The sequence below is a fragment of the Temnothorax nylanderi genome, unplaced genomic scaffold (assembly GCF_030848795.1).
Source record: "Temnothorax nylanderi isolate EJ_2023f unplaced genomic scaffold, tnyl_v1.0 TNYL_tig1386_pilon, whole genome shotgun sequence".
Lineage (NCBI taxonomy): Eukaryota > Metazoa > Arthropoda > Insecta > Hymenoptera > Formicidae > Temnothorax > Temnothorax nylanderi.
In genome coordinates this window covers 5,082-18,104 of record NW_027250448.1, presented here as the reverse complement: position 1 = coordinate 18,104, position 13,023 = coordinate 5,082, and the positions used below count along the sequence as shown (strand labels likewise).

The 13,023-nt window shown below is 34.2% G+C and overlaps 1 protein-coding gene across 1 annotated transcript; it reads left to right on the top strand.

The window, feature by feature from the left end:
• Window positions 1-5,210: 5,210 nt before the first annotated feature.
• Window positions 5,211-11,865, top strand: LOC139787280 (uncharacterized). The gene is made up of 16 exons (XM_071726347.1): window positions 5,211-5,659; window positions 5,988-6,107; window positions 6,228-6,345; window positions 6,897-7,158; window positions 7,359-7,481; window positions 7,567-7,657; window positions 7,885-8,021; window positions 8,177-8,309; window positions 9,636-9,755; window positions 9,842-9,959; window positions 10,061-10,331; window positions 10,539-10,661; window positions 10,748-10,838; window positions 10,988-11,124; window positions 11,335-11,467; window positions 11,553-11,865. The coding sequence occupies exons 1-16, from the start codon at window positions 5,504-5,506 to the stop codon at window positions 11,601-11,603; spliced, it is 2,184 nt and encodes a 727-aa protein (XP_071582448.1). The 5' UTR covers window positions 5,211-5,503; the 3' UTR covers window positions 11,604-11,865.
• Window positions 11,866-13,023: the final 1,158 nt, after the last annotated feature.

Sequence of the window (13,023 nt, the reverse complement as noted above, 5' to 3'; positions counted from 1 at the left end):
TATATAATTGTATGGTTATATGTAATTATCTACAATTACTAGCTGGTTACCCAGGCTTCGCCAGGAGGACATATGTAATAGACACGCAAATATCTCTCTCTCTCTCTATCCTCTCTCTCTCCTCTCTCTCTCTCTCTCTCTCTCTCTCTCTCGCTCTCTCTCTCTCTCTCTCTCTCTCTCTCTCTCTCTCTCTCTCTCTCTCTCTCTCTCCTCTCTCTCTCTCTCTCTCTCTCTCTCTCCTCTCTCTCTCTCCTCTCTCTCTCTCTCTCTCTCTCTCTCTCTCTCTCTCTCTCTCTCTCTCTCTCTCTCTCTCTCTCTCTCTCTCTCTCTCTCTCTCCCCCTCTCTCTCCCTCTCTCCCTCCTCCTCTCTCTCCCTCTCTTCTCTCCTCTCCCTCCCCCTCCTGTCCCTCTCTCTCTCTCTCTCTCTCTCTCTTCTGTGAGTATCATTGCTTGTCTCTCTTTGCTCCTGCTTTAGTGAATCTATTTCTGCCGTAAGCCGCCTTCGGGCCATTTTGTTGCAGGTATTAGCAGGTTTTTTTGTTGCTTGTCACGTGCTATCATTATCTTTCTGGTGCTTGCTACCTAATTAGAAGCATTTCTGCGGCAAATATCATCGCTTGTTCTAACCTAATTCTTGGCTGTTCCTGTGGAAGACGTTGATCTCAGCTGCGCATGCGCCTATCGTTGCCGATCTTCCCTATCTACATGCTATTTTCTGAACACGTGCTATCTAAGTGACTGCTGACTCTGCGATATTTCTTGTGATCTATACGGAACACTCTGATCGCGGATCGATACTACAGAACTCTACTTTTAAGTGATTAAGCAATTGTAGATAACACATGCAGCGTACGTGTGTTAAGTGTACTAAACGGATTGCTGGTGAATCTGTTTCATGTGCTGAGTGTCATAGAGCATTTATCCGGGTTGTGTCAAAGCTTACGTTGGTACGAAGTCCGCTAGTGCTTGTTGTAAATTACAATTTTTAAATATGCCATTTACTAAAGTACCTAACATTGTTGATGCCTCGCTTGACGGTGCACGTATGCATTCCACTACGCATGACACTATGTGTGACACTGTACATGATTCCACCAATGATCTTTTGCGTCGATTGATTGAGCGGATGGATAAATCTGATGCGAAGTTTTCTTTTTTCATGGATGAATTAGATGCGAAGTTTTCTGCGTTTATTGAAGGTCAGCAACGTACCAACAAGGAACTAAGTGATAAACTCAGTCAATTAAATCGGCTTGCTGACACCGTTGGTCAGAATAGTCAGCGCATTGCGAAATTGGAGCAAGATAACGCTGAACTTATTCGCGAAATTCACGACTTGAAATCTGCTCAGTCATTTCAGGGATCTCATGGGGGAAATGAGTTAATCATTTCGGGTTTACCATTGGCGTTATCTGTTGCTCCATCTGAGCTTGCCAAGAATGTGCTAAAGGCATTGGACGTTCCTGACTTGTCTTGCCATATTCTCGGTGTCAGAACTGTTAAGAAGGCACTGTCGGCGACTTCCACTGTTGCTGCATCTTCCGGCTCAATCGTTGTTACCTTGGCCTCAAGTGCCGTGCGCAATATGGTTATTTCAAAAAAGCGGGCAAAGGGTGTTCTCAAATGTAAGGATGTATGCGGTGGTAACTCAGATCGTTACATTTATGTAAACGAGTTGTTATCCAAGAGCACTTACGACATGTTACAACGGGCTAAGAGTGCTGCTAAAGAGAGGTCGTATAAGTATGTCTGGGTAAGGAATGGTCAAATATGTGTTAGGTCTTCTGATGGTCAACCTGTTATTCATATTGATTCCGACACTGATCTAGCTAAGCTTATCTGACTGGTCCGACCGGCTCGTCCCTTGTTCTTTGATCGTTCGGCTTAATTAACATGTAATTCTTCTGGGATACGTTTTGCTGAACTCAACGCTTATTCCTTTCGTGGACATATCGACTTGCTTGCACGTGAAATTGGATAACATTGTTTCTGGTATAGAACTTCTAGTGCTTTCATTCCTTATTATTAGTTCGTAAATTGCGCTGCGCCTTAGTTCTTAGTTTTATATACACTATTTAGTTCTCTTTAGTAATATTGCTCCTTATCTTATTCTTTTTCACTGTACTTATTATTAGTTAAGTTGCGTTAGTTCTTAGTTTTTTACAGGGTATCATTATTGAGATTGCTGCTGCTTGCCTTATGAGAGAGAGCATGCACATCATACTAACTTCTGACCGCTATATTTCGCTTTTGTTATATCTTATTGTATCTCTGCATCTTGTAACTGCTATATTATTGTAATTGCGATATTATTGTAACTGCTATATTACTTTTTTTGCCCTTTAGCCATTGCTTGGGCATAATAAATTATATCTATTATCTATTATATTCTCTCTCTCCCTCTCTAAATTGCTATAAATTGAAAAATATTACTTTTTATCGACTGAAATTCAATTTCGTCGTATACAATTCTTTGAGATTCACTCAATTATTTCCTTAAAAAATTGGAAAAATTTCGTAACCGATTTCCAAAAAGATACCGGTTCCCAAAAGATCGGTAACGAAAAACTATACAGTTTATAACACTCCCCGGGAAATTCTACCCCTGTTTTATATGCAATTCTTTAAAATTCGATCAATTATTTCCCGAAAAATTAAAAAAACCGGTTTCCAAAAAACCGGTAACAAAAAACTATACACATTGTGGCACTCCCCGGAAAATTCTACCCCTATTTCATATACTTTTGGTAGAAATTTGATCTATAATTCTTTGAGATTCGGTCAATTATTTCTCGAAAAATTAGAAGAATTAAAAAAACCGGTTTCCAGGAAATCGGTAACGAAAAACTATACACATAGTGGCACTCCCCGGAAAATTCTACCCCTATTTCATATACTTTTGGTGAAAATTCGATTCAGGGGTTTGGGCTGGGCGTTGATGAGTGAATGAGTGAGTGAGTGAGTCAGGACATCTTCCTTTATATATATAGATATCGGGCCATTTTTTATATCTAATTATATCTAATGTCGATTTTATATATAATCAGATGTGATTATATCTAACATAATAAATATTTTATATATATTAAAAAAGAATTTTGTTAACTTCGATTAAGGAATAAAGCATTGATAAATTTAGTGTATATTTTTTCAAAAGCTAGAATCAAAAGTGAAATGATTTACATATAACTTGGCGCTGCTTGGCGTGAGATACTGCCGTGTCTCTTGATATCATTCTTATACCATTGTTTGTCAAATTTTAAATACGAGAAATAAATCCTATCGGATGCCATCTATCGGATAATCCGAATTTAAGTTTATATATGGTTATATATAATCATATATAATCTACATGGATAAATGCTTAATTCTTATATATATACTTTATATATAAATTATATGAACTTATATATAATCATGTCAAAATGTATGTGAAACTTTTTATATAATATATATATTCGATAGGATTCGTTTCTCGTATTTAAAATTTGACGGACAGTGGTATAAAAACGGTATCAAGAGACACGGCACTGTCCTCATGTCAAGCAGTGCCAAGTTGTAATATATGGAATAATTATTTTACTTTTGATTCTATAGCCTTTGAAAAAATATACATCTTAATTTATCAATGCTTTATTATCGAAGTTAACAGTTCTTTTCCAATATATATTGACTATATATGGTCATATATGATTATATATGATTATATATAATTATATATAATCATATAGAGACAAAATTCATATATAATTGCATTATATATAATCATATATATTTATATATAATTATATATAATTTTTTTTTTCCGGGCAAGTTCCATACGCACACATGACCTGCAATATTATTTTATAATACTGAATTATATAATATTATGTAACGAATTTTTGAATTTAATATCTATAATATATATAAAAACGATTCAAATAAATTTTTAAATTTAGGAATTAAATATCTGCAGCATATATGATGACTTGCGAATCTATATCTATACAGATATAGTGCTATATCTGGTTGTACATAGGACAAGATTAGTCACATTAATATATCTGGCTATATATGACTTCATATATAGTTGCATATAATGCTATATCTAGTTATATGTAGGGTGCACTACTCATATATCATTATATATCATTATATCTGGCTTCACATGACATTTATATACATAGATTAGATATGGTGCTATATCTGGTTGTATATAGCGCCAAATTAGTCACATTAATATATCTGGCTATATATAACTGCATATATAGTTGTATATAATGCTATATCTAGTTATATGTAGGGTGCACTACTCATATATCATTTTATCTGGCTTCACATACATTTATATATGATTAGATATGGTGCTATATCTGGTTGTACACTCGTGGACAGAAAGGTTGTCCGACTTATACACCCGTATTCATACTATGAATACGGCTCAAAGTCGGACAACCTTTCGGACAACCTTTCTGTCCGCGACTATACATAGGACAAGATTAGTCAAATTAATATATCCGGCTATATATGACTGCATATATAGTTGTATATAATACTATATCTAGTTATATGTCGGGTGCAGTACTCACATATCAACATATCTGGCTTCACATACATTTATATACGATTAGATATGGTGCTATATCTGGTTGTATATAGCGCCAGATTAGTCATATTAATATATCTGGCAATATATGACTGCATATATAGTTGTATATAATACTATATCTAATTATATGTAGAGTGCACTACTCACATATCATTATATCTGGCTTCACATAAAATTATATACATTTATATACAAGTAGATATGGTGCTATATCTGGTTGTATATGGGACCACTGATTGCACATGTGGCCATGTATAATTAGATATGACCCCATATAAAAACATATATAATTATATATAATTATATATTTACCAGATATAATTATATATGATTATATCTAATCATTTTTTCCCGGGTTATTATAACGTTCGAGCTTTATTATTCTAGTACAGACTACAAAATTTTTTAGAGCTATACATTTTTCATTCGAATACAATTTCACTTTTAAACATAACTTGACTGAAAGGATAGGTACATTTTTAAACTAAATTATGTCATATTTTTTTATACTAATATCACTTTACATTTTTGCACGCATTTTATGTTATTTTTTCTACTTATTGTTTAAGACAACATAATTTCGCGAACACGTGGTTAATAGTGACATATCATGCGCGCGTCGTACAAACGCATTAAACACGCAAATTGTTCGGGCGATAGAACACGCTACTTCCACGTATTGCGAAAGAGTCGATCGTGATGATGAAAAGCCAATTGTTGTGATGAAAAGCTGAGATGAAAAGGGTTTCAGTGCGTGCAAATAATTGCGCACTATGCCATGATGGCATAATTACGGAAGTCCATCCTGCAACACAAGGAATCGTTAATGTCCCGGCGCTTCGCTTGGCAGCGAGCATACGCAAAGTAAAGCAAGTGTCATCGATGTAGTTCGCATTCCTAGTATTTCTAAGAATGACCGAGCGAAAGGACATTTGGCAAAGTCGGTATTACGCGATTCCTAGATTATACATGACCTTAGCAGGACTATGGCCGTACCATCCGATTCGCGATAGATATCTGCATTTTGTACCAACATTTACGATCTGTTCGATTATCCTCATACCCATGGTACATAATTGGATTTAATTAAAAATAACGATACTTTAGAAGTCTCAAGAAAAAATGTTTACTTTTGTGTCAAAATTTTTTATACAAAATCTATCGATATATATATATATATATATGTTTTACATTTTTATATAACAATATTTGCAATGCTCTTTAGAGTGCTCAAGACTGCTCAACTATCAAGCAGCTCGTTTCGCGCAAAAATATATCGTCTTTTTTCATATAAGCAAAAATATGTTGAGGCTAAGACTTTCTAGCTTTTAAGGATATATTAATTATCGCATCATTATCAATGTTTTATAACATTGATCAATATTTTATAACATAGCTACTGTATGTGCAAATCGCCATGACGGATCTTGATGATTTATTCGAGTGTATGCCAACGATACTAATCACGATAATATTCAGCTTTAAATTAGCAAGCTTGATGGCAAACAGTGAGAAAGTAAATAATGTGGTTATGTATACCATTTTATTAGTACGATTAAAGTCACCCATAGTCAAATTCTCGATATCCGATAATAAATATCGTTATCGTAAAGAAAATGCGGGTGCATTTTTGTAGATAAAGGCCTGTCTTAAGACTATAGAAGACGATTGGTTGTCATTAAATACGGATAGCGAGAAGGCTATTTTACAACGTCATGCTACATACGGACAATATCTAACGATATTTTATGCAGGTGCGTATCAAACCCTAGTGAAAAAATTTCTCATATTTTCTTAAAAATTTCCTAAGAATTTCTTATGTTTTACATTTATGAAAAATTTTGAAAAACTATATCAAATTTTTCAGATACTTTCAGAAATAATTGGATGATAATTTTCAAAATATTTTAATATCTGTATGCGTAAAAATTTCTGATAAATGCGTTGATTTTCTCATATTTATTCAGATTTCTACAAAAATGTGTTGTCGGAAAAATCTGAAAAATTTTATTAGTATTTTGTCAGAGTTTTTCTGAAAATGTGCCAATTCGTATAAAAAATTTATGAGAAAATCTTAAAATTCTGAGACATTTTTTAAAAGTCTTAAAATTTTCATAGAAATTTTGATTAATAATATGAAAAATTCTGAGACATTTTTTTCACCAGGAAAGACAAGATAGATATTTTGGTAGAATATTTTTGGCGAAAAATGTGCGACAGAGAGTTGAAAATTTGCTAGAGAATTCTTTCTCCGTAACTTGATCGAATCTTTCAGCAACGTTTTTTGCATTACTCGTATTTTCAGTCTTTATGGTGACAACAGGATTGCTCTACATGCTCAAGTCGATCGTGTTAATAATGATAGAGGATACTTCGAACTCGACCAGATTGGCCGTAACAAAACTACCCTTCCGCGTGGAATACGGTTATAAGATAAATCAGTACTTCTATCCGATACTGATTCATTGTTATCTAACCGTGTATTCTCACGTGACCGCCACGGTCGCTGCCGATACCTTGTACTTCGCTCTGATCCAACATGCCTGCGGGATGTTCTCGGTTGTCGGGTAAGAGTATCAGGAACGATGTTTTAAATAAAAACTTAGAGATAACAGGTGAATGACCAATGTCATGAAGACACTTTGATATATATCGCTTATTCCGATCCTTTTCAATTCCAATAAAATCGATGATCTAGACTCTAGATTAGATTCTGCGATCTGAAAATACAATTTGCCAAGAACATTATTATTTTAGCGGCCTTCAGACACATGCTGGAACATATTGGCGAGAATATCAATGCAAATTTTGATCTAAAGCCCGACAAGAAAAACGACAAGAATTACCACAAAGCTTTCAATTGCTTACGCAAGCATCTGCATGTAATAGAGTGCGTGTTATTTTTAATTACAACAGTATGTACTCTACATCCATATCGTATCATCTATCGTAATCGCGTTCAAATTTCGTCACAGATTCGCAGAACTGATCGAGTCCACGTTTACACATATATTTCTAGTCAGTGTTAGTTTAAATATGATTGGTGGCAGTATATGCGGTATTCAGGTACGTGCATCAATTTCTTTATGTTATAATTCATAACGTAGATTGTTGCAGCAACTAGAAGAATTTTTTAATTCAATGAGAATTAATGTTTGACGAAATTATTGCGTGTATATCCCCCGATCCGGATTTTTTTTTTTTAAATCACTGACAACTCTTTATAATTGATAATACAAAAATTTATAATAAATTAATACAAAAATTAATATGGAAGAAAATATATGTTTCAGGTGTTGATGAATCTAAACGACGCGAAAGATATAATAGCACCCCTCGCTATCTATGTTGCTCAACTCACCCATCTTTTCTTCCAGTTTTGGCAGGCACAGTTTTTATTGGATTACAGCGTCGTTCCGTATGAGTCGATGTAAGAAATCAAATTCTTTTAAGCTCATTCAAAAGCTCCCAAAAGTGACTTTTTGAAACGCTATCGTTCCAAAGATCAAAAAGATGCAGGAACTGGAAACATGAACGAACGTTTTCAGTTTTATCGCTATTTATTAATCGCGATTTGAATCATAGTTGCAGAGGAAATTGGTATTACACCTCGGAGAGATGTAGAAAACTTTTGCTCCTAATCATGAGTAGAACCATATTACCATGCAGAATAACTGCTGGAAAGGTGGCGACTCTGTCCATTGAAAGTTTCGGCGTGGTGAGTAAAATTTTATCGTTCGGTAGTTTTGCGGATCTACTTTCTCTTCAGCCTTAAGATGTACTTCGTGATTTTATTCCTCGGAAGGTTTTGAAAACGTCGATGTCTTATTTCACGATGCTGCGCTCCTTCCATTGACAGTTTCAACGTGCGTGTGCCAAGGCCAGCTTGATGATCCATGATTTAAGAAAATTCTAATAGCCGCACGTGGCTCATCACATCTTTACGCGACAATTGGGCTTAAATTATTTTAATTGCCAGAAATGTCGAAAATATAAGATTTTACGCCAACAAATCTCGTACCTTTTTTTTATCGCACTAAATAATTGCGAACTTAGAAGAGAAATACTGCATAATTCCTTTCGCAATAATCAAACTCAAGAACAAAATTGACTTGGTAACTTGATAATTCAATTTATCATCAACTTCGTTCAATGAACGATAAAAGCGTTATTATATTCCAAACATTGTAGCGAGATATAGTTAGTTGTCACTCTTCGTGAAACTGCGATCGAAAGACACAGTTGCATAGTAGCAACTGTGAGGGGTGACATAATTGTACGCCGCGGGAAATAATTGCATAATGTCATAATTGCAGCCGTGCAACGCTACGACACAAGGAATTGATTATAGCTGTTCTCGGCAGCTTGCCGAGTGGCAAGTATTCACAAGGAATTGTTGATAGTTCATAGTCTTAATGTTCCTGAAAATGGACGAGCGACAGAACATTTGGCAAAGTCGCTTTTATACAGTTCCTAAAGCGTATATGAGCTTGATAGGGATATGGCCCTATCATGCATTTCGCGACAGATGTATGCTCTTTGTGCCGATGTTTACGTTCTCCATCACCATCCTTGTGCCCCAAGTACGTGGTCACAAATCGTACCAAGCCACTTACCTTTCTTTCATCCTGCAGCATATATTAGTCATTCAGATTTATGTATTAATATACATTTTATATGATCTTAATTATTTCTAACTTAATCATTAAACATTTTTTCGATATTTTCTTCGAAAAGTACAATAAAAAACGAAAAAAAAGATTACCTTATTTTTTTACAATATTTTTTTCTTCTTAAAGTTACAGGCATTTGAAATTTTAAACTGCATTTCTTTTTAAATCCATAACTTAAGTATGGGTAGAGATAAAAATTTAAAAAAAATCATGGAAGTTACTTTCATTTAGTATAAAAACACAAAACAATTTTCGCCAAATCAAAAATAGTCGAGGAAAATCCTCGGTGATTTGACATGGAATGCCCTATATATTGTATTATATATTAATATATATTAAAATATAATATATATTCTGTAATATTGACATAGCTATTATATCTTCTAATCGCCGCGACAGATATCGACGATGTGTTCTCATGCACTCCGTCGATGTGGATCACCATAATATTCAGCTTCAAATTAGGGTGGTTGATGATAAACAATAGGAAAGTATGTGACAATCGTGCACGAGTTCAATAATGTGACTAGCATGATAGAAATTTTGGTCGAAAATTCTTAATAGAAAATACTTATAGTTGAAGACTTGTCTCAGAACGATGGAGGACGATTGGTTGTCGTTGAATACGGATGTAGAAAGGGCCATTCTACGGCGACACACCACATATGGGCGGTACATCACGCTAACGTACGGAAGTACGTCGTGAAAATCTCGTTGGAAGATATTACACATTTCCCTCGAGATTCGGCAAAGGATTTAAGCGATCGCTCGGTGTAACGTATACGTCGATTTCCAGTCTTCATGCAGTCCGTGGGAATCCTCCTCATAACGAAATCGCTCATGGTGATGTGGCTGGAGGATACTTCGGACGCGACGGTGTCCTCCCTAGTGGCAGAAGCTAAGCTACCTCTCCGCGTGGAATACGGGAAAACATTAGACCAATACTTGTATCCCATGGCGATGCATTGTTACCTAGCCGTATTCTCCCACATCAGCATCACGATCGCAGTTGACTCCTGCTATATCGCTTTGATTCGGCACGCGTGCGGGATGTTTGCAATTGTTGGGTAAGGGTATCGCGTTCAAGATTGATAATTACAAATTGAAATATAAAATAAAAGAAGGGACGTAAATAGTATACCGCGTCACTTTCGATCGTAAATACGCTCTAATATCTCGTCTTCTATTTTGACCCGCTTTGAGCTCAGTCCAAATGAAAAAAAACGGCTGGTTTCGATCTCGCCAGGAGCATTATCATTTGAGCGTATTTCCAGACATACGCTGGAACACATTGGCAAGGACAGCAACAGCAATTTCGATCTGAAACCCGACAAGGTAAAAGATGACAATTACAACAGAGCTTTGGGCTGCCTGCGCAGACATCTGCATGTGATACAGTGCGTGTTAATAGCTCCATAACGAGACGCACAACTTTAATCCCTATATTGCCTTTAATCACGTTCAGTTTTTCACAATTTCACAGATTCGCGGAACTGATCGAATCTACGTTCACAAATATATTCCTGGTCAGTGTTTGCCTGAACATGATTGGCGGCAGTATGATTGGCATACAGGTATGCGAATGGTTTTTTTATATTGCATTTCGTAATAAAATTTTCAACTGAAGAAAATTTTGCAACCGAAAAGAAGTCGATCTTTGAAGATAGTTCATTTCTCGCGAAAATCCTTGGAATTGCAGAAATCTGTTAAAAGCGTATTTCAGGTGATCCTGAACTTGAATGACGCAAAGGATATCGTGGAACCTTTCGCTATCTACATTGCTCAACTTATTCATCTCTTTCTGCAGTTCTGGCCGGCTCAATTTCTTTTAGATTACAGCATCCTTCCTTACGAATCAATGTAAGAATGTAACTTCTTTTAGTGCATTATAAAATTATCGTAATTCTTCCAGACATGATACACGCAATTTATAACCTTTTTGTCATTTTTTTAAGTATTTTTTTCTTTAAAAAACGTGTAATAACGGTGAACGTTTTTTTTGGCTCTATTATATATTCTTTCTTACTTACAATTAGAATGACACCTAGATAATCTTATTCCGAGTTATAGTTGCAAATCAAATTGGTATTATACTTCGGGGAGATGTCGAAAACTTCTTTTTTTAATTATGAATAGAAGCGTGTTACCATGCAAAATAACTGCTGGCAAGGTCGTGCCTCTGACTATTGAAAACTTTGGTAAGGTAAGCAAATTGTACTACTCTATTCACAACTCTCCATAATATCATTCTATACTTAAAAAAAACTTTGATTTCGTTCTTCTCAAAGGTTCTAAAAACAATGATGTCTTATTTCACAATGCTGCGATCCTTCAATTGATGACTTCAACACATCTCTGTCATTCGGCTTTTTAACAAAATCATGAGATATATTTACTCGTGGCCACGACAGTTTCTCTGTCATACAACTTTTTAACAAAATAGTTAAATTTATATATATTAACTCGTGGTTTGCCATAACAGCAAGCGATCGATTTGGATTACTTTAAAGATATTAAAAATATACGATGAAAAATTATACGCCAACAAATCTTATATCTTTTATCGTTATCCAAAATTATAATACATTAGAAATAATGAAATTGTTCATGTAACTTTTCTTTCTAATCATGAAAACTCTTTGCTTACCGTTCCTTTAAACTTCTGACAATGAGTATTATAATCAAATGGACGACGAGACGATCCGAAAATCATGTATGTGTGAATTCTAGAATCCACATCTTATCAACAGCACTGTATACCTCTTGGCAATTTTACTTGAATCCGACATCCTATAAAGGACCCCGCACCATTCTTATGGGAAAATGTCTTTCTGCGGATTTGGCTAATTTTTTTATATGTTCACTGAGAAAAAAATGTTGTTAATTTGACTAAACTCGTTTAGTTGGTAGTGATTTGTTTAATGCAAATATTAATATATTTAATAAATCAAATATACGTGAGTAATATCAAGAAATTCTTGTCATTTGAAATAACAAGATCATTTTGTTAAATTATTTAATTCAATTAATCATAAACCTTATTGTACTAATGAAATTATAATTATAATCAATTGAAATAAGTGACAATGTTAGATGAAATAAATTCTACAGATGATAAGTTTGGTTGATTAAACATTATTTATGTTTATGTCAAATAAATGATTCTGTGAAATGGATAATCCTTGTCATGTAAATACATAAAATATTTAGTTGTTTTAAAAAGACGTAGCTATTTCATTGAAGTAAATATATTACCATAGCGAAACCTACTTTTATCATTTTAATAAGTGATTTTATTGCATGAGCAAAATATTTAGTTACAAGTTTGATTAAACGAAATACTTTAACTATTAATTTAATCATGTCATATGCTCTGCAGAAACATATAATTGATCAAATCTAGAGTATAGTGCAGTAGAACAAATCAATTAGAATACTTGACGTAATTATATATTTTTTTCATTCAAGTTGTTCTTTATTAGATGAATAATAACGAGTAACTTATTTGAACTGACAATGCCCGAGAAAAAATGATTAGATATAATCACATATGATTATATAAAATCGACATTAGATATAATTAGATATAAAAAATGGCCCGATATAATTGTATATAATTGTATATAATTATATATAACCACATATAATTATATAACCATATATGGTTATATATAATTGTATGTGGTTATATGTAATTATATACAATTATATCGGGCCATTTTTTATATCTAATGTCGATTTTATATATAATCAGATGTG